Source organism: Oncorhynchus clarkii, chromosome 2, assembly GCF_045791955.1.
Source record: "Oncorhynchus clarkii lewisi isolate Uvic-CL-2024 chromosome 2, UVic_Ocla_1.0, whole genome shotgun sequence".
Lineage (NCBI taxonomy): Eukaryota > Metazoa > Chordata > Actinopteri > Salmoniformes > Salmonidae > Oncorhynchus > Oncorhynchus clarkii.
Window position 1 is genome coordinate 23,882,887 of NC_092148.1, and position 26,269 is coordinate 23,909,155.

At 44.7% G+C, this 26,269-nt stretch overlaps 1 protein-coding gene across 1 annotated transcript in view; it reads left to right on the forward strand.

The window, feature by feature from the left end:
• The first annotated feature begins 2,176 nt into the window (after nucleotides 1–2,176).
• Nucleotides 2,177–26,269, forward strand: part of LOC139364676 (neural-cadherin-like) — a 119,622-nt gene continuing 95,529 nt past the window's right edge. Inside the window, exon 1 of the mRNA XM_071101617.1 lies at nucleotides 2,177–3,104. Coding sequence (XP_070957718.1) covers nucleotides 2,177–3,104 — 928 coding nt within the window. The remainder of the gene's footprint in view (nucleotides 3,105–26,269) is intronic.

Genomic DNA, 26,269 nt, shown 5'->3' on the forward strand with positions numbered 1-26,269 from the left:
CATACGAAATTCTCTGAAACCAGGTTGATAATATTGGTCCTCATATTGGTCTCCAATGGTAATGTAAGGATTAGGCTACATAAATCACAAGTGAAATGCAATGCGGAGGTCGATGATTACTTCTTGACTTGAAGCAGAATTTTTATTGATCCAGTCCCAAAATGCATTTGTGGTTGAACTCTGAGAAACTAAATAGCCTAAACATTTCAGTGGAATGGCAGTAGGCCTAACTGGCTATCATCCTCTTCTTATTGTACAGGGGGGGACATTTTGTGTGGTTCAACACAATTTGGTATGGTAGGGCCATGGTCTGTATTTCAAGTTTCCACACAATAGTGAGACTTCACTTATGATAATAATGGTGTATTACATTGGGGTCCCATATGGTAAGGCAGCAGACAGTACGGAATGACAAATACATGGTTGCAGGTCCAAGTTCCCCTTGAGCTACACCCAGAAGATGTTGCGTGGGTATCAGAAGTGAGGATGGGTGACCAAGGACAAGCCATCAGTGGTGTACTGGAGCCATGTGAGCGGTTGGACTTGTGATTGACCCATTGCAGGTATTTGTCCAAATCTTCACTCATCATGGTGTGGTCAGTTTATCCTCCAATTAAATTACAATTAATTTAATCTACAGAATAAACAAGAGGTTGTTCTGTAAATGTCAAGGTTTGGCGCAAGCTAATCAATCAGACAGTTTATGTTGACAAATTTCAAAGGTGTAACCGTGATGATTATACATTAAGTTATTCAGTTCTGTCTAAACACATTCCATTAAAGGAAAACTCCCCCCAAAAATTATGTATTTTGGTACTTGTTTTATTTGTCCATTGTTGATATTGTCCCAAAAATGTTTTGCATGTCAGCAATCAAGATTTCAAGACATATAACTTTCAAAATACAGAAATACAGCCGGTATGATGAATGTGGCATCATATGAAAAACTTGATTGCTGACATGCAAAACATTTTGGGACTATATCAACAATGGACTAATGAAATTACGTACCAGAAGAAAGTTTTGGGGTTGAACTGTCCTTTAAATGCATAAGAAAAACGTAATTAGAAATTTTGGGTACTAAAAATGTAAAGATGCACTATGCAGAAATCGCTCTGCTAAAATTCTAATAGTTCGCCTTATTTACGTTTATGTGAAAACATGAGCAAGTATAGTGTAGAGAATCACTGTACCATCTAAACTGCTGTAAAAATATATTTTCCATAACCAAAAACATTGTATTTTCAGCTGTTTGAAGCTGGTGTGTAAAACCGAAAGTAAAAGATGCCAAAACGTAAGAACTGGAAGCATAGAGACAGATCTACCACTTCTTAGACTTGCTTTCAATGAGTGACACATCTATAAAACACATTTCTATGTGAATTTGGTTGGTGCCCCAAAAGGTTACACTTTGCAGCTTTAATATATTTTTTGGTTTTATTAGACTATTCTATTATATAATGTTGAGAAGCCAAATTGGTTCCCGACGTCACACGTTGAAAGCAGAACAATCTACTCCAACCAGGAACCATAAAAAATATAAAAATTAAAAAATAACTTTTGTTTAGCAAAAAGCCTTTCTAACAAGGGAGGTAAATCCAGACAACATTTGAGGTTTATAATGTTGCCTGTAGTGCAGCCCAAAAGAACACTGAGAACAGTTGGCCAAAACCCAAGAAAACGAATGTGTATTCTGGGGACAAGTCTCTCCAGCAAACAAAACTCACCCATTGCTTACACACAGCATTTTAAATTGTGGGCCTGAATACTAAAAGCTATCCAACGTTCGTCTCCTGCGCAGCTAAATCAAACTGCGTGTGGGCTGGCGGATAGCTCTCTTTCCGTCCCATTCCGATCTCCGATTGGCTGTGCCTCGAAGGGCGGTGATCATAGTACCACATGGAGCATCTGCAGCGTGTAGCCTATGCCTGTCAGTGTAGAATTCATCCTCTATGTGCTCAAGTGATGCTTCACGGAATAAACTGGAAGCGAACTTGTCACTTTAGCGCTGTTCTTTGAGGGACTGCTACTTTTTCATTGCTGAAGCATTGCACTTTTGGGGACATTTACACCATATATCTACTCACCTAGTATTAATAACAATAAGTGTTCGATTATTTATGCCGCAAAAAACTTTTATGTTGTACTAGAGTGACAACACTGATTTGATGGAAACATGACGGGAGCTACAAACGGAACCGTAGCCCTGAAGACATTTTTGCTTGTCGCATTGGTTTCATTTTCAACAGGGAATTCAAAGCTGCCTGTGTATTATGGACAAATTGTGGAGAACTCGCCCGCTGGAACAGTGGTGGATGGGGTCGCTTTACCGGTTGGAAACAACTGTCATGTTTCGGAACTGGACATTGCTTTGGAAGGGAAGGACGCATCAGATTTTCGTTTGGTTTACCATCACGGAGAACAGCATCTTATTTTGAAATCCACAGAAACTTTGGACAGAGAGTTTATTGCAGTGTACGATTTGAAGGTTGTGCTTTCTGGTTGTTTGAATAGTGCCGTGGTGATTAAAATAGAGGTGCTTGATTCAAACGACAACATACCCCGGTTCATCGAGGGAAACGAAAGGGTAAAAGTTGATGAATTGACCCCTATCGGTTCCGAATTGGTCCGTCTTTTTGCAAAGGATTCCGACGGTGGAATGAATGGCCGGGTCACTTATTACGCATCTCCAAAATGCCAACATGTGTACGTTGTTCCCCAAACCGGACAGGTAATGCTGGTCAGTTCTCTCATTGGTGTCATGAACCTAACAGTCCGTATTTACGCTCAAGATAATGGAGATGTCGCATTGATAAGTAAGCCGGTGACACTTCACCTTGATGTGCAGAGACCTGCTGTCTCGAAGGTTAGGAGGCCCCGAGCGGTCTCCGAGGAACTGTCCTACACAGTGACCGTCTCAGAGGATGTCAAAGTCGGTGACATGATATTCACGGTGCCCGACCAGAAGTTTGAGAAAAAGTGGTTCGAGGTAATATCAGAGGCGGACTCCCCGGTTCAGATCGAGAGGGACTCGGGTCGTCTGTATCTCGCCCACAGACTGAAGTCCCCCGCAGAGGTCATGGTCAAAATCCAAAACCTCAGAGGTAAGGATGGGGTGTAAATGTGCGTAAAGGTGCAGTGTCGTGTGTTTTCAGTGTTTTTCCCATTAAAAGTTGCCAGTTGTCTGAGGCATCTGTCTCTTTGGAAAATGTAGGCTATGCCTATGCCATTGGTACAGTGTTGAATGGGGCTCATTTGGGAAAGTCTCTCTCGCGGTGCACCATTACTATATCCGACACTCATGTGAAACAGTATTTTGAGTGAGATTGTGAGTGAGAGACTCAGCGTATCCTATTGTATTTGCTCAGGGCTTTTAGATAAAGTTTACTTGCTATAGAAAAAAAACATGTTTAGCTATTTATTAGGCTGCAATGTAAAACAATGAATTAAAAAGATAATCGCGCACGTCCGTGGAATAATTTAAAAATTGGACAATAACTTGATATCAGGTGTGAATAAAGTGATGTTTGGTTTGGGTATATTGCTATTTCATCCGTTGGATGCTCGAGCTGAGCTGCAGCACCTTGCGCCGTAGAAAATCATTTGGCAACAGAACCTGGCAGTATCTTATTAATTCAGAATTCCTTATGGCCGATGTTTTTGTTGTTTGCACAATATATAGCCTACATTTTGAAGTACAATATAGACTTTTATTCAATGAGTCTTAATTCTACTGCATGGCCAGTTGTCATTCAGGCTGTGCGTAATGATATTCACAAGAACCTATTTGGCTATTTATCGCACTCTGGGATGCATGTGTCCGCTCTACGTTGATTACACATCATTGACACGCTAGGTGAAGGTGTTATTTGTTGCCGGCAGGTCGCTAATTGGGTAAACAGGATTATAGCACTTGGAGGATGGAAATGTGTGTGTGGCTATGCATGCAAGACACGTCTGCCCACTGTCCCCAGTGCCCAACACATGAGTGTCAATGTATGGGTGTGCACTGGCGCTATTAAGGACATGAACATCTGTATCATGTTTGCCAAATAGATTTTATGCACAAAGAAATTCATTTTTGGTTGCTTTTCAGTATCCTAAACCTAGCGACTGTACCATTATGCTAATTTTAGGCTTAAGAATTGTGATGCTGGAGATAGTGATAAAGTTGAAGACATTACCGTAGCCTGTATAACAGGCCTAACGATTAGCCTTTTTTTTTAGATGATAGTCACAACTGAAATACATGTTATTGCTCGGATTTAGACTGTGATTGAATTCAGACATTAACATCATATCATGAAAAGTTGTCCAGGTGAGGATTTGGCCAAGTCCCTAAATCACGACATCTGCTAGTTTAAGGAAAAGTCTCCTCTGACATGCCAAGTGGATCTAGAGGTAATTACGTTTTTCAAACGAGAACTCTGCCTCATCCACTGTTTATTTAGAGTAAGTGTGATTATTTATTCAACCTGACATTCCTAGTCTGGCACATGTGGTCTTACAAACCTAGACAACGGACTTCACAGGAGTTTGTTTGTGTAAGGGACTTTGGAGTCTGGTTTATGCAGTGGTGCTCTCATGCGTAAAGTTAACTAGAATTCAAATTTTCCGCACTAAACTCATTACTCAGTATTTATTGCATTGTTGTAATGTTGTGCTACAACATATGATTAAACCACGGAAACCTCAAGTCATGTTCAATTAGCGCTTAATTATTAACACAAGCCTCACCCGACAAATTAGGTCAACCAACAGATTGTCTACATGATTTATATTGTCGGCGCTGCATAACAATGATATATGAATTAATAAAACCTTACCCTCCCCCGGATGCTAACGGAAGCTTCTCCCATGAAGATAATGTCGTCTTACATCTTGTTGAAGTCCTCAGTTTGAATATGAGTAGATAGATTATAATATGTGCTGCTAGGAGGAATGTTCTTGTACAAGCTGCAGAGATGAGGGGGGAAATACTTTTCTTTTGATACTGGAGCGAGTTCAAATAGAATAACGACCGAAATGTACTGTGTGGAATTGTCAAAATGGAGCAGGACTTTTAACTATCAGCATAACCAAAATGCTTGAGAGAGTCTATACACAGTGTTCCTGTGTAGTCTTTATGTCCAACTATAACGCTGATGTCTGCATGTGTTGTAAGGATGTCTGCATGTGTGATCACTGCACATCTCAATTATAGCCTAGGCCTATACATTCTTAATGGTTTTCAAGTGTTTGTTTGTGAGATTTGTTTAATAATGCATATTATCTCCCCTTATAGCCAATTAAAAGTATTACATTCACTGCATAATACGTTAAGCACATGCAGCTTAGATACATTCACTGGCATTTGGGATGTCTTGGAGTAAACCACATGTAATCAGAAGTATTGTTTTCCTCTCTTGCGGCCATGCTAGGGAGAGCGCCAATGCAAAGGTCTTTGGGGACATAATTACTGTTGAAACTATTGTCTAGCCGAGTGCCACTGTGCCACATTGCGTTTGAGTGTGTTAGAAGAGGAATGGTTATTTATTCCGTTCTAAAGAGTAGATGCTTTCAGATAACACAATCTGCCCCAAGTGTGTGGATGGGTCTAGATTACTTTCCACCCCTTTGTTTGTCTTTCCACACACACACACGCATACACACACACGCACACACACACACACACACACACACACACACACACACACACACACACACACACACACACACACACACACACACACACACTTTCTCCTCACTTTTCGTCTTTGTCTTCCATGTCTGGCACTTCTTAGGCCTTTCAATGCCAGCTGTAGAACAGATTCAAGTACTGTATTTATTTCTGGATGTGAATTGAAGTTGTCTTTCACTTGAAGAAAGCTCAATATTACTGATCTGTTATGTGCTGTACATGCACGCATACATGTGTGTTCCTACATTTGTGTCTTCCCATGTGTCCTTGTAGGCCACATTGACCTTGCTTAAACCTGTGTTGCGAGTGGGAAGACAAGGTTCAGAGGACACTAGTGTTGGTGACTCAACTTTGGTGTCAAATACCATTTAATTAACAAGCCGGTCACACACACAGTGGTTTGTCTTGAGCCATTATAGCATTATGTGTATACACGGCTGGGGGGACATTATGTGTATACACGGCTGGGGGGACATTATGTTTATACACGGCTGGGGGGACATTATGTGTATACACGGCTGGGGGGACATTATGTGTATACATGGCTGGGGGGACATTATGTGTATACATGGCTGGGGGGACATTATGTGTATACACGGCTGGGGGGACATTATGTGTATACACGGCTGGGGGGACATTATGTGTATACACGGCTGGGGGGACATTATGTGTATACACGGCTGGGGGGACATTATGTGTATACACGGCTGGGGGGACATTATGTGTATACATGGCTGGGGGGACATTATGTGTATACATGGCTGGGGGAACATTATGTGTATACATGGCTGGGGGGACATTATGTGTATACACGGCTGGGGGGACATTATGTGTATACATGGCTGGGGGGACATTATGTGTATACACGGCTGGGGGGACATTATGTGTATAAAGGGGACTTATGCATTTCCAGGGCCACTTAAAAATGATTTTGCACAGGGCAGTGTGCCCCCTTCCAATATCAAGGCCAAGCAGGCTCTCCATCTGGCTTTGCGCCCCTTATCCTAAGAAGAATTAGTGGTCCATTGGTCATATTTGTTGTTTTCCATGTGGTTTCCTTTCAAACATTTGGATTTCTGCAGCCCTGGTTAGTTGCTTTAGGGGGGCTCGGCACTCTGCCCTCAGCACATGTAGGTGAAACACTGCAAGTAGAGCCGACTCAAAGTGTGTGCATGTGTGTGTCTACAGTACAATGCTGAGGGGCACTGTTTCCCAAGTCTCTATCTCCATGATGTGTGTATTGGCTTAGTAAATGCCGATAATGGATTGTGTGTGTCGAGTGTGTGGGAGAGCTCCGTTCCTTCCATTCCCCTGCCCTAGAGGGATCCAGGGATAGCACCCATGAAAGTTTGGAAAACCTCTGCGAGAAACAACTTTATCTTTCCCCAAACACAGCAGGGAGAGCTGGCCCTGGGGTGATGGAACGAGTGAAAAAGAAAGGGAGGCAGAGGGAGAGAAATGAGAGAGACTAGAAAGTACCTTCGTCAGCTGGCGGAAAAGGGGCTTGATAAATTGGGGCCCACACACTGTAGAGCTTACAGACACCAGACTGACTGGGCTTGCTGCTGACTGGACTTTTCTGGAGTGGCTCTCTGTTCTTATAGTTAGATTAGAAGTTACTGTGGAGTAGCCGGATGCCAGAAATCACACTTTGTGTCTGTCTCAGTACCAGAATAATATCCCGGACATAAGAATTTGATATAAACGTATGTGAGTGTGAACTGTGTTTGTGTACTCATGTATCTCAGGCTTATATGTAGTACCTGGGGATTGCTGTTTGAGAGCAGGTTGGTGTGAGCTTATCTTTTCCCCGTCTCCTGTCCTTTATTTAGGTATGTCATCAAATTATAACGGTGCAAAAAGTATGCCTACATACATTTTCTCCGCTTGGGTGCCCTTGGGTGACACATTTGGATGACAGGCGCGGCTTGATAGGGTTTCGTTCTTCCTTCCCCTCTTTCTCTTTATTTATCTATTTCTTTATTTCTGGCCTCGCCCTGGGCTAAAGCAACCAGACATTGTACCTCTAGCCTTGCTGTACCACCAGCGTCTCCTCCTTCTGACTCCACTTCTGACAATTAAACCCTTCTCCCATCTGCTGTTTACTGTATGGCTTCGAGACATGCCTGTGGACCTGTATACATCATTAAAGATACGTACACATGCAATGTCAGCTCAGTGGTATAGGAGGAGAAAGGGGAATGTGTGTGTCGGTGTGGTACACATATGGGCGTTTATGTATTGGTTTATACTTCTATCTAATCTATATGCCTATTTATGTATTTCTGTTGATAGTCCTGTGTGTTTATTTTTGTCAGTGTGTGTGTGCCTGTACCTCGGTGTGTGGCCTTCGGCTGTGTGTGTGTGCAGAAGGAGGAGAGCACTGGAGGATAAATCATTGTGAGGAAGCTAAACCTCTCCAGAATGGTCTTTTTTTGGACCAAATGAGGCCCTGAAGAACTGTTTGGGTCTGCCTGAATCAGCGTTACAGCTGTAAGGGCATGCACACACAAGGACAGGGACTTGGACTTAGCCTCGGGATATAATGATGGTCTCTCTCTCTCTCTCTCTCTCTCTCTCTCTCTCTCTCTCTCTCTCTCTCCCTCATAATTGAACTTCATGCCAGAGTGAGGCTCAGCCCTCTCCATTGTGTTATAATAGGTTATTGACAGCCGCTCCACACTAGCCCTAGGGAGACCATTTTTTATGACGAACTAGGACAAGGTCACTCGAACCTCTGCTGGCCCCCGAACATCCTGACCCACCCGCACCGGAAGACACCCTCCCATATATACACACACTCGCACATACACAGGCACACACATACAGTGCCTTCAGAAAGTATTCATATCCCTTGACTTATTCCACATTTTGTGTTAAGGCCTGAATTCAAAATTGATGAAATAGATTATTTTTCTCACCCACCTACAACATGTTTTTTGAAAGGTTTGCAAATGTAATGAAAATTAAATACAGCAGTATCTAATTTACAATAGTATTCACACCACTGAGTCAATAATAAGTTCCTCGGCGTACACATCACGGACAAACTGAATTGGTCCACCCACACAGACAGCGTCGTGAAGAAGGCGCAGCAGTGCCTCTTCAACCTCAGGAGGCTGAAGAAATTCAGCTTGTCACCAAAAGCACTCACAAACTTCTACAGATGCACAATCGAGAGCATCCTGTCGGGCTGTATCACCGCCTGGTACGGCAACTGCTCCGCCCACAACCGTAAGGCTCTCCATAGGGTAGTGAGGTCTGCACAACGCATCACCGGGGGCAAACTACCTGCCCTCCAGGACACCTACATCACCCAATGTCACAGGAAGGCCATAAAGATCATCAAGGACAACAACCACCCGAGCCACTGCCTGTTCACCCCGCTATCATCCAGAAGGCGAGGTCAGTACAGGTGCATCAAAGCAGAGACCGAGAGACTGAAAAACAGTTTCTATCTCAAGGCCATCAGACTGTTAAACAGCCACCACTAACATTGAGTGGCTGCTGCCAACACACTGACTCAACTCCAGCCACTTTAATAATGGGAATTGATGGAAATTGATGTAAAATATATCACTAGCCACTTTAAACAATGCTACTTAATATAATGTTTACATACCCTACATTACTCATCTCATATGTATATGTATATACTGTACCCTATATCATCTACTGCATCTTTATGTAATACATGTATCACTAGCCACTTTAAACTATGCCACTTTGTCTACATACCCTACATTACTCATCTCATATGTATATACTGTACTCGATACCATCTACTGCATCTTGCCTATGCCGTTCTGTACCATCACTCATTCATATATCTTTATGTACATATTCTTTATCCCTTTACATTTGTGTGTATAAGGTAGTAGTTGTGGAATTGTTAGGTTAGATTACTCGTTGGTTATTACTGCATTGTCGGAACTAGAAGCACAAGCATTTCGCTACACTCGCATTAACATCTGCTAACCATATGTATGTGACAAATACATTTGATTTGATTTGACTTTGTAGAAGCACCATTGGCAGCAATTACAGCTGTGAGTGTAACGTCTGCTTCCAACTCACACTCTCAAACACGTAGATCCCCTGAACGTAGATCGCCTGAACACAACGTGCTATTGGAACACAGGAGTGATGGTTGCTGATAATCGGCCTCTGTACGCCTATGTAGATTTTCCATAAAAAATCTGCCGTTTCCAGCTACAGTACTCATTCACAACATCAACAATGTCTACACTGTATTTCTGATCAATTTGATGTTATTTTAATGGACAAACAATGAGCTTTTCTTTCAAAAACATGGAAATGTATAAGTTACGCCAAACTTTTGAATGGTAGTGTATCTTATGTGGCTTGTTAAGCACATTTTTACTTCTGAACTTATTTAGGCTCGCCATAACAAAGGAGTTGAGTACTTATGGACTCAAGACCTTTCAGCTTTTCATTTGTAAAAATTCTGAAAAACACAATTCCTCTTTGACATTATGGGGTATTGTGTGTAGGCAAGTGACAAAAAAATCTCTATTTAATCCATTTTAAATTCAGGATGTAACACAACACAATATGGAAAAAGTAATGTGTTGTGAATACTTTCTGAAGGCACTGTATGCACACAAATCAAATCTCCCCTGCCACTGTTAATCTTAATTGTGAAATTGGACACGCTCAAACTTGTACGCTGGGATTTATATTAATTCCTGGAGACACATAAATAAACACTTCTGAAATCCCTCTCCATCAACAGCAGAGGCAGCTTGCACTTGAAATGCTCTCGTTAAAAAAAAAGACAATATACACACTGTGATCAGGGATTTAGGCATTCCGTTTCTCTCACAGCTAATGATAGGAGTTTTTAGATGTGTGTGTGCAGCCCTTCTGCCCAGCCCAGCTATGTTGTTCCATCAACAGATCAATGGACTGTATGTCCCTGCTTTTCTAGTGTTCAGAGCCCCCAGAGGAGAACAGTGTGCAGTTTTGATGTCAGTCGTGCAGCCAGCATCTGGGAAGGTGTTTGTGTGTGTGGTCATTGGGAAGGTGTTTGTGTGTGTGGTCATTGGGAAGGTGTTTGTGTGTGTGGTCATTGGGAAGGTGTTTGTGTGTGTGGTCATTGGGAAGGTGTTTGTGTGTGTGGTCATTGAGAAGGTGTTTGTGTGTGTGGTCATTGGGAAGGTGTTTGTGTGTGGTCATTGGGAAGGTGTTTGTGTGTGTGGTCATTGGGAAGGTGTTTGTGTGTGTGGTCATTGAGAAGGTGTTTGTGTGTGTGGTCATTGGGAAGGTGTTTGTGTGTGTGGTCATTGAGAAGGTGTTTGTGTGTGTGGTCATTGAGAAGGAATGGAATGTGACATGCATTCATTTATTATAGACTCGCTCATAGGCTCATGAGCTAGAACGTCTCATCATCCCAGTATCACTGATTATTGTAAAATAGACACATTGCTTATTGGAAACTCGTGACAGGCACACAAAAAATAAAATGTTTTTGTGCGCAGAACGCAATTTCGTATACAGTGCATTTCAATCCCAGTTAAAGACCGTTCAACTGAGTACAGGCTGAGAAATGCTCCTCGGAGTCAGATGTGGATAACAGGTAACCCTTTGCTAGGCAGCTGACATCCAAACCCCCCTCTGGGAGAATGGGGTTCCGATGACGGGCCTTCATGTGGTGGTGGAGAGGTACAAGGTTGTTTGGAAGACTGTTGCTGTAAAACAGCAAGTGAGAGACACGAGAGGTGAGTTGACATATAAATACTCCCCTAGATTTATGTCCATTGGTTGAAAGAAACAAAAGGGATTGTTGCACAATTGAGCCCATAGGTTAAACAGCAAGCGTGGTGACATCGCCTTAGTGTGCCGTGCTCATAGCCTGAAGTTAACAGGTCAATTCGTCACGCTTGCTAATAGTAAAGGAGGAGGAGAGACATGGTAACATTATAAACGCTACCATATGAATGCCCGCCATGCCCGTGAGATAGGAAGCTATATTAATATATTATGCTTAGAGGTTGATAAAAAGTGACGCCCATTCAGAGCAGCCTTCCTGATTGAACTTTCGTAACTACATCTATCAACCCAAAGGCTGCGTGTTCGAATCTCATCACTGACAATTTTAGCACTTTAGCTAATTAGCAGTTTTGCAACTACTTACTGCTTTTAAACTACTTTGCAACTACTTCGATTGTTAGCTAACCCTTCCACTAACCTTAACCCTATAACTACTTAGCTAGCATGTTACCTAACCCTAACCTTAACTCCTAACCTTAAAGTCAGCCACCTAGCTAACGTTAGCCACAACAATTGGAATTTGTGTAATGGGTTATGAAGAAAGAAAATTGTGTAATACACAAAAAATGCGTTTTACCTGTCACGAATTTCGAATATGTAATTTGTGTCTATTTCACAATTAGCTGTGATAGTGTGTTGGTCCCATGTAACGATAGAGATAGCATGTGCTATGTCCCTGTTTGGAGTAGTGTCTGTCTGTTTCTCTGTTTCTCTTTTTACACCCCTTCTATCTCCTTATTCTTTCTCACACATATTACTAGACCTCCATTATAAGGTAGAAACCCACTTTACATAGGAGATTGTGCCATTTCAGGGCAGTTACAGAGAAACCCCCCCTGTGCCCCCAGACGGCCTTCATTAGCTGATCTAATATGGACAGAGCTGTGCTCAGGAGTTCCTCTACAGCCTGAGGGTGGCAGAGATCTAATTTCTCCTGTTCTTCCCCGTCTCTCACTTTAGCCTGCTTAGGCCTGGTCTCACTACAATGGGATGAAGATGCCCTTAGACACTGATCTAAGGCCAGTGGTTTCCTCCCCCAGTGGTTAAGGTTATGATGTGCGGGGGATGAGCTGATCCTATATCTGCGCCTGAAGGGAACTTGTACTTGGAGTGCTGTAGCAGCCTCACTCAGGTTAATGAGGTGCAGTGTTGTGGTAGTGGATGCTCATTATGGGACTAGACTCCAGGCATGGACCGCATAACCAGGCTGTTGTTGAGGAACACCAGGCCTCCCATACAGCCCACAGAGCACCACGTGAGGAGACACCTGCACCGCGACAGAGGAGCACACACACACACACACACACACACACACACACACACACACACACACACACACACTAGAGTACACATACAACCATGCTGTCATTATTCTCGAATTCCCCCATCGTGTAGGTAATGACTTGCACAGAGACGTCTTACCAGGGAAGTTGTGAAGCTGTGTGGATGTATGTAGTTGATTTGATTATATCATTACTATTAGTTAACCCATAATAGGGCTTCTAATTAGGTCTTTTGTTTTGAATTTTGTGAGCCACAAACAAACTTTTGCCCTGTTGGAGAGAGTTATGTGAAATGAGGGGTAGACGAGAAGGGCACAAAAACCCATCAACATGTTTCGGAAAGTCCCTGGGCAGTTGAAACCTGTGATGGGAAATCAATATTATGTAAGAATGGAGGCCAGAGAATATCCCACCATGTTGTTATCGATTTGGTACGGGGGACGCTGTCATAGACCATCATTTGCATAGGGCTGTGAAGAGCTCCTTTTTGAATTGCCAACTTCAAAGGGGGAGAAATAAACTGCCTAAAAAAAGGACTCGTTTAAAGATTTAAAGGCTGCAGAAATCAATTAATCAAACAGAGCGCCGAGCTCTGAGGTTGTGCACGGCAGAAAATCAACAAACAAACGCAGGCGGTGGGAGATTTCACGTTCAATTGGGGGCTTTATTTGAGATTGGAGGCAAATGGGAGTAAACTACCCGTGTAAAAGAGTAATTCCCTAGTTTACCCAGGCCCAACCCCTGGTAGTTGGAGAAACAAGCTCTTTAACAAGCTCTTAAAGTGTATGTATGCAGGCGTATTTGTGAGGGTATGTGTATATGTATGTGAGTGTGTGATGTGGTACTCAAGGGACAAAATAATTCACACCTCGCCAGAGCAAAGACATGAGAATACATTAAGTGCCATCAGTACCCTAGCTTGAGTGTGTGTGTGTGTGTGTGTGTGTGTGTGGACATGTTTAACTATACTTGTGGGGAACAGAAGTTGTAAACAAACAAGGATTTGACCAACTGGGGACATTTTGTTGGTCCCCACAAGGTCAAATGCTATTTCTAGAGGGTTTACGGTTAAGGTTAGAATTAGTGTTAAGGTTAGAATGACTGTTAGGGTTAGAATTAGGTTTACGGATAAGGTTAGGAGCTAGGGTTAGTTTTAGGGTTAGGGTTAGGAGCTAAGGTTCGGTCTAGTGTTAGGTTTTTGGGTTAACGTGAGGGTTAAAGTTAGGGTTAAGGATAGGGTTAGGTTTAAGAGGATTTCTGTTTATGCTGGTATCAAACCTTGGGTTGCACGGGTCTATTGCAACTGTCTGCCCTGTTTCTATATTGTACATCTGTTAGGGAAAATAGGATTTTGAATGTGACTGAATTGTGTCCCCACAAGGTTAGTTGTACAAGACTGTGTGTGTGTGTGTGTGTGTGTGTGTGTGTGAGTGTGCGCGCGCGGACGCATTTTTGTGTGTGTATGCATGCATGTGGATGAATGCAAACAAAATGAAACACCCATTGTGTCTTCTAACCAGAGACTGAGGCAAAACTGTGCTTCCATGGCAATATCAGAATTGGGCTGTCTGTCTAAATGCAGCCAAGGAGGCAAAGAGCAAAATTACAATGCTGCTTGGCAAATCATCTTAAATCAGATTCTGAACCATCACCCACAAAAACACACGGCATGTCTTCACAGCAGATATCTAAAAACTCCAAAGTGATTTTTTTCTTCTTGACTAATTAACCAAACCCTGGAACATACATCAAAAGCCCATCCAATCAGGCTTTTTGGGGGAGGAGAGCCGTGTTATTTTCCAAGCTCATTTAATACAATTTTTCTCCTTCTTATTAATTGAGGTTTTGCTCGCTGGTTTGTTTCATCCAGGTCATTGGGGGAGGGTCTAGCATGTTCCAGTGGACAGAAAAAGCAACAGAAACTTAATGGGGAGCTGAAACTAGAAGTGAGCATGACTCAGGTTACTCCCTCTATCTGATAGAGAACCGTCGGTAAAGCTTTTCTTTACAGTCCTGCTTTAGCTGGTGGGCTATAGGCTTCCTGTTACTTCGAAGATTTCAACACAATTGATACCAGCTTCACTTAAAAGCATGTTTAAATCAATACATTCAACTAACACAATTACACTGAACAGAAATATACACGCATCATGTAAAGTGTTGGTCCCATGTTTCATGAGCTGAAATAAAATATCCCTGACATTTTCCATACACACAAAAAGCTTTTCTCTCAAATGTTGTGCACAAATGTGTTTAAATCCCTGTTAGTGAGCATTTCTCCTTTTCCGAGATAATCCATCCACCTGACAGGTGTGGCATATCAAGAAGCTGATTAAACTGCATGATCATTACACAGGTGCAACTTGTGCTGGGGACAATAAACGGCCACTTTCAAATGTGCAGTTTTGTTGCACAACACAATGCCACAGATGTCTCGATTGTTGAGGGAGCGTGCAATTGGCATGCTGAATACAGGAATGTCCACCAGAGCTGTTGCCAGAGAATTGAATGTTCATTTCTGTAAGCCACCGCCAACATAATTTTAGAGAGTTTGACAGTACGTCCAACCGGCCTCACAACCGCAGACCATGTTTAACCACACCAGCCCAGGACCTCCACATCTAGCTTCTTCACCTTCGGGATGGTCTGAGGGGGGTGCTGAGGAGTATTTATATCTGTTATAAATCCCTTTTGTGGGGAAAAACACATTCTGATTGGCTGGGCCTGTCTCCCTAGTGTGTGGGCCTGGCTGCCAAGTGGGTGGGCCTATGCCCTCCAGGCCCACCCATTGGCTGCACCCCTTCCCAGTCATGTGAAATCCATAGATTAGGGCCTAATGAATTCATATCAATTGACTGATTTCCTTACAAGAACTCTGTGAAATCTTTGAAATTGTTGCACGTTGCCTTTATATTTTTGTTCAGTATACAGTATATTGAGCAGCTTTCTGAAGACTAGAAGCTCAGTAAAAAAGTAGTAAAACAATCCACAAAGGCCCATCTAAAGCAAAGGCGTATCACCCCATGGGGGCATGCAGTACATCCACACACGCTCAGCCCCGCCACTCACACAGCAACATGAAAAGAAAGGCCTTTGATATACCACAGGCCTACATGAGGACATCTCATCACTGTTATTTCTGGGCCTAATTTCTGAATTTCATACGGGGATTACATCATCTCACGGTCCAGTATCCTGGTGGAAATTACACTGAATTATTAACCATTCCCGATGTGATGAACTATTAATGATATTAAACAACAAAACGCAACGCGGGCCTAAAATATGATGTGATCTGAAGTGGGGAGTTACTCATACTTTATTGGGTGATACCCAGTATCTGGGTCATGAGTGTGTGCACATACAGTGGGGCAAAAAAGTATTTAGTCAGCCACCAATTGTGCAAGTTCTCCCACTTAAAAAGATGAGAGAGGCCTGTAATTTTCATCATAGGTACACTTCAACTATGACAGACAAAATGAGAAAAAAAATCAATTTTGAGAAGTTGCACAATTGGTGGCTGACTAAATACTTTTTTGCCCCACTGTATGTATGACCACCTGTCACCGGTAGCAGCAGTTGTGTCTGGGTGTGGATCTGAACGTGAACTCAGCACTTGAAAGGGCAGTTGATGTGTGTGTGTTTGTGTGTGTTTTATGGGTTGTAAGGTCCTATGGGGGTCGGTTCACCTCCCAGAGGTTCAGACTGGCTGCCGGCTGATTTATGAACACTGAGAACACAGACCCCCTTAATAAGCTAACTTTACCTCTGAAGTTTTTACACACACACACAAACACACATGCGCACAAACATGCACACACACACACACACACACACACACACACACACACACACACACACACACACACACACACACACACACACACACACACACACACACACACACACACACACACACACACACACACACACACACACACCATGTTCCCACTTCTTCCTTGATCCCTCTCTCTTTTCATGCAGTTTAGAACCGTCAGTTAAAACTTGGTCCTTGGTTTCACAAGAAGCCTCTCTATTATGACCTTTGACCCTGATTACATGGCCCTTCGCCTGACCTATCAGGTTTCTATCTTTATCTGTGGGAAAGGTGAGATGTTAGTCAAAGGTTCCTCTGGTGACGACATACTGTCCATGGGTCAGGACTGTTAAAGTACCTGACGCTGTCGCTCCAAAATGTCCTTTCATCTCTAACTTTGAATCCTGGTCAAATGTCTTTTCACGGTCCCCGAGTTCTCTGCGGCAGGATCGCACCAAATCCCCCCTCTATCGGCACAAAGGAAGAGTGACAGAACGGCCTGCCTCTTTCTTTCCTCTTCCACCGCTGTGGGATGGAGGGGGATGAGGGAGGAGGGGAGGGATGGATGAGGGAAGCGCTTCGGGAATTTACGGCTCCAATCAAAGCCCTTTCATCTGGCGCAGTGCGCCTCTAATAATTGAAAAGCAACGTTGTCACCAGTTGATGGCCCTTTTGCATTAGACAAAGTTCCCCAGCATCAATAATTCAGTGGTGAAATGAGAGGCAGGCTTCATTACCAGGATCAGAGATTCTATACTCGCTCTTAACTCGCCTTCCTTTTCCCCTTCCCCTTCTTTGTTCCCTCTTCTTCTTCATTCCGTCCGCACACACGAGAGAAGCTCGGCATACTTTTACAAGCTTTTTGGATTCCCTAATCCACTTAGTGAGGACGGTATGTTGAATGAAGAGTCTTTTGGAAGGTTGACTGCTCTCTGTATGTGTGCTAGGTTGACTGGAAGCCTGTTAAGAGAGTGGCTAAGACTGGCTGGACTAAGGCAATGGGGAAGAAAGTCCTGCAAATGTTCAATCACAATTTATTTTCACTGGCATATGAGAGGAAAGAGAGGTGAAAATGAGCCCACTGATTGGATGTGGTGGGTCGGTTGTCTGACCTTTGACCTTTTGTGCTGACCTCATGAGGGGGATGAAGAGCACATGCAGCGGGTGTCAAGATGCAGAGCGCATGGGAAGTGTGTGTTGAGACCTTCCTCCTCTCCACCCTGAAAACACATTTGTGAGGTCCCCCCCCCCCCCATGTGTTTGATCTCTTCGTCTAACCTGCCGAGGCTATCTGGCATTCTGGAGGACAGCCTTTGAGGTCCGTCTCCCCGGGCCTTCCCTGTCGGACATTAAAGCAGCACTCCAGAGCACTGGCCTTTTACTGAGGTCTGTATCAAAAGAAGCAGAGTGGTAGAGTAGGAAGATGTCTTAGGTTGTCTGTCGTTGGCATTGCAAGGTGTCACTATTTGTTTCTATGGTCATGTTAGTGTTTAGAATAAGTGTTTAGATTCATGTACATCAGTGCCAGTATACAGGAGACTGTATTCGTTGACCCACTTGAAGGTTATCTCTCTGTACAGTATTGTTAACCCCCCCCCCACTAACACAATGCTGGAGAAAACTATGCTATTGTATGTGTGTGGGACAATGTACATCTATCTCTGTGTGTGCCCATGTGTACCCCTACCCCAACACATTCACATACACACACACACACACACACACACACACACACACACACACACACACACACACACACACACACACACACACACACACACACACACACACACACACACACACACACACACACACACACACACACACACACACACACACCTCTGGGCCAGTAGCTAGCATCTCTGTATTTAAGCGGAAGTGTGCATGTGGGTGTTTGTCTGTGTGTGAGAGCTCTGATGTGTGAGTGCTAATTGTGCTTCACATCGCACTTTGCTGTTGTTGTTCTCTCCCAGCTGGAGTTCAACAGAGAGGCATTGAGGAAGGAAGAGCAGGAGATGTGACATCATCCCTCAATAGATTTTTTGCCAAGGGACTTTGCTCCTGTTTGACACCTTTAGGACAAGCCAGCAGGCTAGGCACATTTTCAAATGACATTTCTACCTAGTCAGCGCAACAGTTTACTGTCCAATCCCCCCCCCCCCCCCCCCCCCCCCCCATACACACACGGAAGTCAACAGTGGAGCCCACGTAGCTGTGAGCCTCAAAGCAAACCCATAAACACAACTCTTTCATTCACCAAATACTGTAGATGCTCCACAGGCCAAACCAGAGAGATAAGCAAATCCGACACACTCACAAACACACAGCCTTCGCTGAACATGTAAAATACTTTTTTTTATCTCTCTTTTTTTCTCACCTGGCTGTCGAAACCCACAGGAAAGAACAGATATTAAACCTTTCCCCCGCTCACCTCCCTCCTTAAACATTCACTTTTAATTATGCAGGCAAAGTCAATTCTCAGGTTGAAGTGCCGTTTGGAAGAGAGAGAAAAGAGAACCAGTGTGAAGTTGCCACGGTGTCTGTTATCTTGGGTGCGCTTTAGCTGAACACACATATTTACAGTCCAACCTTTTGAAGTGTTCCTCGCAGTGCAGCTACTGTGTGTGTGTGTGTGTGTGTGTGTGTGTGTGTGTGTGTGTGTGTGTGTGTGTGTGTGTGTGTGTGTGTGTGTGTGTGTGTGTGTGTGTGTGTGTGCGTGTGTGCGTGTGTGCGTGCGTGCGTGTGTGCGTGCGTGTGTGCGTGCGTGCGTGCGTGCGTGTGTGTGTGTGTGTGTGTGTATGTATGAGGGAGGGTAGCTTTGTTGTCTGGCAGTGGCCCTGCCTGCCGCCTTTCTGCTGGGAGAGAGAGAGAGAGAGAGAGAGAGAGGGAGAGAGAGAGAGAGAGAGAGAGAGGGAGAGAGAGAGATGGGGTGAGAGAGAGAGCGAGAGAGAGAGAGAGAGAGAGAGAGAGAGAGCGAGAGAGAGAGAGAGGGAGAGAGAGAGAGAGAGAGAGAGAGAGAGAGAGAGGGAGAGAACCAGAGTGGGGGGTTTGGGGGATTGTAAAGGATTGTCTATTTAATCATGATGACGATAATGATGATAACTGTATTCGCAAAGTTATAAAGCACCTTTCTTTCATATGTTGCAATCAACACACCAATTTACTCTCTGAAGTCAATTTGATATCCCCATTTTTGAAAACTGTATCGTCCACACCCTCACTGATCAACCCAACCCACTCTGTGTAAGTGTAGCGTGTGACCGTTCCACTTTGGCTGGTCCTACCACTATAGTGTGGAGAATAGGGTTAGGCCCCTGTGTCTAAGGGACCACAGTTGTCTGTCTATCCACCAGGAGGCACAGGGATTCCCTCTCTCGTCTCCTCTCTTTCTCTCTTTCCCCTTCCCAGGATCACATTCGACACGCTCCCAACCCAGCTCTGGGGAAATCTATTCCCTCGCTCTCATAAACGAGTGGATGGAGGAAACCCCCCCTACTTCCCCAGTCAAGGTCATGATACATAAAATATCCTGGCTGAAGTCTCTCTCGTGTGTGTGTGTGTGTGTGTGTGTGTGTGTGTGTGTGTGTGTGTGTGTGTGTGTGTGTGTGTGTGTGTGTGTGTGTGTGTGTGTGTGTGTGTGTGTGTGTGTGTGCGTGCGTGCGTGTGTGTGTTTGTGCGGACCTGTGTGCACCAGTGGCTGTGAGTTACTATGTTTGTGGGGGGGGCAGGTCTCAGGCATAACTGGGGCTCATCAAAATACATGCAGACGTTTATTGTTGGGTGGTATAGATTCCACTCGTGTAATGGACACCTCTGTTTGTTTTTCTATGGTTGTTTGTTTACTCGGCCCAGACCCTGATCTTTCGCTCCCCCTCGCCTTCTCTCTCTCTCTCTTTCTCCCTGACTCCCACAGCGAACGTCTTTGGCTTGTTTTCTGCCTTCCTGGCTTGCAGCCTGCATGCGTTACATTCAGCCCATGCACGGTATCAAGCTCTGTGTGTGTGTGTGTGTGCGTGGTTGTGTGTGGTTGTGTGTGTGTGTGGTTGTGTGTGTGTGTGTGTGTGTGTGTGTGCAAGTGTGTGTGTGTGCAAGTGTGTGTGTGTGCATGTATTCATGCATGCTTGTATTAAGGTTTGCATCATTCTGTGCATGTATTCAAGTCTGAGTAAGTCATTATGTCTGTGTGTGTTTGAATGTGTGTGTGTGTATATTTGTTTATATCGAGGTGTGAGTGTGTATCTGTCATTTTCTGCATGTGTTTCCGTCTACAGTATATCCCTGTTATCGTCTAAGTTTATTTGGAGTTGGCTAAGACTCCCTGGGTGCTTCCTTTGTTTGTGTGAGAGTGAGGAACCTGTGCTGTGGATATAACATTCCCCTAACATGAGAGACGCAGTGTATTTTCACCCTGCAGTATTAATCTATCAAACACACATCCTCACAAAAAACGAGTTCTACTGTATTTTGCTGTAGTGTTGTTATGCCACATGGTTTCGACCAGTGTTAAACTGACCTCCACAACAGAAGGTCTGGACCACTAATGCCACGGCTTTTACCGCCCAGATGCCCACCCAGGGTGGAAAGGCCAAGAGCCATCCCAGACCAGACGGGCGATGCACCCTGCCAACCCTCTCCCTCTATCCACTGCCCACTCACCCTACTCTCCTAGTCCCACAGTCCCTTCACGACTGACCGACATCCATCACCCACATGGGCACCGTTCATATTCACATTTCTAAAGGAGATGAATATACACATGCTTACCCAAAATACACACTCACCCCAAAATACATGTTCTCGCAAACACCCAAACTTGTGTTGACAAGATCTGGATAGGCATACTGAACCCTTTCTTACTTTGTTATTGTTCATAACGCCCATCTATTCTTGTGGCATCTCCTATGACTGATTGTCGTCTCGGACACTCCCATTGTTGTCTGTACGGAGCTTGTGCACAAGTCGTGCACAGTGTTCAGTAAAGCATGCAACCTCAGAGGCCGAAAGCAAGACAGACATGGCGAGAGGGAGTGTATGTACTGTGGAGGCGTCACTATCTCTTCGTCTTTCTTCGGCTGCTTTTGTGTGTTCTGTCAGAGGTGCTCTTTCATGTTGCGGCAACAGCAAGCGAGACCATGCATCTCCATTTCAGAAAGGCACACGTCAGAGCTGTAGCTGTGTGGTGTCCAAAGAGCTGCCAGATCAAAAAAGCCCCATCTCCACACTTCTAAAAAGCACTCCAAAGTCCCATCACCACAGAGAGGGAGACGGAGAGATAGAAGGAGAGGAAGACTGAAAGAAGAGGGTGCCCTGGAGCACCCCGAAGTTTGGCGGAAGTGGCGGCGGCCCCGGAAGCTGACAGCTCCTCGTCTCACTCCTTCTCAGCGAGAGAGAGAGAGAGAGAGAGACAGAGATGAAGGGAGAGAGAGTTTGTGTGTGTTTGGCGCTATGGAATGTAGTGTGTGTAATGATACCTGTGGCGAAGGTTGGAGCATGTCGGAATGAGGTGGGATAGCGTTGCATGGCGGTCGGGTAGACCTGACGATCTCCTCCCCTCCCTCCCCCATACATATCTCTCTCCCATCTACCCCATCTCTCTTCCACATCTCCCCTTTCTGTGAAGCGTTAATCACATTTCTGGTCAGGGGAGGCAGCCAGGAATTGTCCATGGTCCCCTAGCCCCCACCCCCCCCACCCCCCCCTCATGCGCCAAATACAGACCCTCTCTCTCTTCAGGCTCACCAGGGTCAACTTATCCTATTTCAGAGCCTTCCTGAGGAACTCAGCTGGAACACACACACATTCTCATGGTTATAATTATCTGCGGCAAAGGAACCTGCCCTTCTTCATCACCACACCTCATTCTCACAGTTACCATCTTCAGTCTATTCAGCTTTTCTCTTCTTTTTCTTTCCTCCCCCCTCTCTCTCTCTCTCTCTCTCCCTCTCTCTCTCTCTCTCTCTCTCTCTCTCTCTCTCTCTCTCTCTCTCTCTCTCTCTCCCTCTCTCTCTCTCTCTCTCTCTCTCTCTCTCTGTCTCTCTCTCTCCCTCTCTCTCTCTCTCTCTCTCTCTCTCTCTCTCTCTCTCCCTCTCTCTCTCTCTCTCTCTCTCTCTCTCTCTCTCTCTCTCTGCTCTTTTCTGCTGAGCCTCAGTCTACAAGATAATAGTGGAACTCATTTGAATTTATTTCAAAATAAGCCTTGAGTTTAAAATGGCCCTCATTGGAGCTTTGGCTTGCTTCATGTTTAATTCTACAGTACAATGAGAAACTATTCTATTTGACCTGAGAAAACATATTCTCTCAGCTTCATTAGACTACACCCAGACGCTCCAATGGACAGGCACATTCTATTACTCTCATTTCTCCTTTTTCTCTCTTCCTCCCTCTTTTCCTCTCACCCCTAAGCCCCCTCCCTCTGTTATCATCCACTTTTATCTATCTCACCCATCTCTCTTTCTCTCTCTCTCGTCATTCCCTTTCTGTTTCTGCCTTTCACTTCCGGTCTTCCCCTCTTTCTTCCAGTCTTCCTCTCCGTTATCACCCTCTTTCCCCCTCACTCTCTCCATAGTCACACTACCCGACACTTGGCACATGAAATGAAGAGCATAATGAGAAGGGATGGCATAATCTCCCAGTTTGTTCAGTGAGGGGTCCATTTCAGCGCCCGCGTTAGGGGTCACAAGGGGTCACCCACACTCATGCACACACACTCTCTCTCTCACACACACACACACACACACACACACACACACACACACACACACACACACACACACACACACACACACACACACACACACACACACACACACACACACACACACACACACACACACACACACACACACATACCAGTCAGAGTCGGGGCTTCTGAATGCACCCCTCAGCCCCCTCTGTTCTAAGAGAGGTGAATTAGCTTTTAGCGCTACATCTGTCTCTATGGGAAATAACCCCTTTCTCTGAATCCAAGTGGTGAAGGATGGCTTTCCAGATAGCACTAAGCTACACGTGCTAGCCTGTTGGGACTGTTGTCAATGGGAGTTGGCATTGTTAGTGTCAGATGCTAACACTGCTTGGCAGACTGGAGATGTCTTGAAGCATTTTTGTTTAGTAAGGTTTTGTACTGAAGCATCACCCCTTAGGCTGTTTTGTAATTCCATTTGCTCTCATCTTTCCCTCAATTTGGTATTTGCAGAACGTTTGACTCATTTTTGTTCCTGATAGATGCATGGTGTTTTACACGCGGTCATTTTCAGGTTCTTCCATGTCTCCTCGCTGCACTGTGCTTGTTTGTATTTGCTTGAGTGAAGTTTTTACCTCTGTCAGCTATTCTCCATGTAGTCTGTGATAGGTCTACACTTACAAACACTCCCTGACTGTGAACCAGAACTAGAGCACACAATGTGTACCCCTACCCCAACACATTCACATACACACACACACACACACACACACACACACACACACACACACACACACACACACACACACACACACACACACACACACACACACACACACACACACACACACACACACAGCCAAATACACACCATGAACCACACTGGAGGCAGGTAGATGCACTCTGTCTCCCACCCACCTACTGCTCCATTTAACCAGCGACTCCTTTATTCCCTGTTGTCACACACACACACACACACACACACACTCTTCATGAGACTCAGGTAATCCAATATGAAATAGGGCCTGTTTCCACAGCGATGGTCCCAAATTGCTCCTGACAGGTGGACCGTGGCTGTGTCACCCCCCGAGGGCCAGAGAGGGGACAAGGGGGGGGGGGGGGGGGGGGGCAAGGTGCGTTATCGTGCTCCACCAGAGATGGATGGAGCCAGGCGCTCCACCATCGTCAGGTGACATGGTGTTGTGTCACATTTGGGCCCTCCTGCTGAATTGGCTCCTTTCTCTTCCACTTGACCTGCTGTACCTATAGTGGAGACTTGCTATAGCCGAAAACACCCGTCTGGATTGGTTTAGATCACTGAGGTCAAGCCTGACAGTCTGCACATACAGAATTCTGGTTTTGCAGTTGAGGAGTCTTGAGCCAGAATGGCCGACACATTGCCTTTGTTCTAGTTGCAAAAACAAACAGAGGCTGGTCTGTCATCAAGTCAGTCACTGGAAAAATCTAAGCTGTCTTTCTTGCTAAATGAGAAGTGGCGAGGGAGAGTCCCAGCCCTGCTAGTGGTGAAAGATGCCATTTTGAGGATCCAGGTGTTGAAATTTGATAGTCTTCAAAAATAGTTACTTAAATTCTTTTGTGTTTTTATTTTTATTTTGTAAAGTGTATTGAGATCGAGAGTGACTGTTAGCCTTATCAAGTTCCAGTAGTGCCCTACCTTTGACTGTGAACTATGGAAGAATGGATTGGCAACCCCCAATGACAATGTGCTAGCCTGCAGGAGGATGTGGGACGGTGTGACAGCGTGGTGACAAACCTCTGTCAGCATGAACATTAGTTATCGCCTTCTTTTCCCAGAAAACCCAATTCAGGGATGTCTTTCCCATAAACCATTTGGCAGGTCTCTTGAACCTGATGAGAGGCACCAAACCATGATCGATTGGAAAGGTGGTTGAGATATTCTGGGCATGTAGGAACAAGACATATGTTGACTGGAGTGATTATTCTGGTGTTTGGAAAGAACAAACCTTGTCCATAGCTTCATGTTATATTGCCTCTGTCTGGAATAAGAACAACTTGATATGAAAAGCTCTGGATGTAATTTGGAGGCCTTTCTGTTTTGACTTGGACATGTATTGGGCATTTGAGGGAAGCAGTGTGTGTGTGTGTGTGTGTGTGTGTGTGTGTGTGTGTGTGTGTGTGTGTGTTGTATGTTTGTTTAAACTTTTCTGAAGTGTGTTTATGTGTGTGTGGTGTGTGTGTACTTGTGTGTTGGGGTGATGGCCAGTACAGCTCCTCTCCACCCCTGGAGCTCTAGCTTATCTCTCCCAGTAGAACCCTGTGGAACCCTGTGGAACCCTGGGGAAAATTCCACCAGCTCTGAACGTCCCGCCAGCTGGCAGGGGCTGTCACTGCTGCCCGGGGATAGACAGACACACACACACACACACACACACACACACACACACACACACACACACACACACACACATACACACACACACACACACACACACACACACACACACACACACACACACACACACACACACACACACACACACACACAAAGCTAGAGGCAGAGACACACATTGACACAAACACATACTACACTCTGCCAAAGAAAGATGCAAACATCCTCACACAAATACACACACAGGACCGACAGTCTAATGCAACCTCTGTTCTGACCCTCACACATCTTAGGATGCACCCCAGGCATTCCACCAGCTTCCAGAGAGAGGCGGAGGAAGACAGGAGGAGAGGGAGATAGAAAGAGGGAGAAAATTATGTGGCTTCCGTTACTGACCAATCTGATCAAATGTACTGTAGGAAGTTGTGACACACACACATTCTGTACACACATACACACAATCTCTAGAAGGGGAAAACAGGACACACACAGCACCCATATATCCAAGGCGACTTAGACACTGTGACCCCTCTCCTGGGGGTGTGTCTCATTCAGTATGCGGCAATGTACTGTAGATGTGTTCAAAGAGAACACACACACCAGAGACAGGACATTTCTGGAGAGCCATAGTGTCTCTAGGACCAGT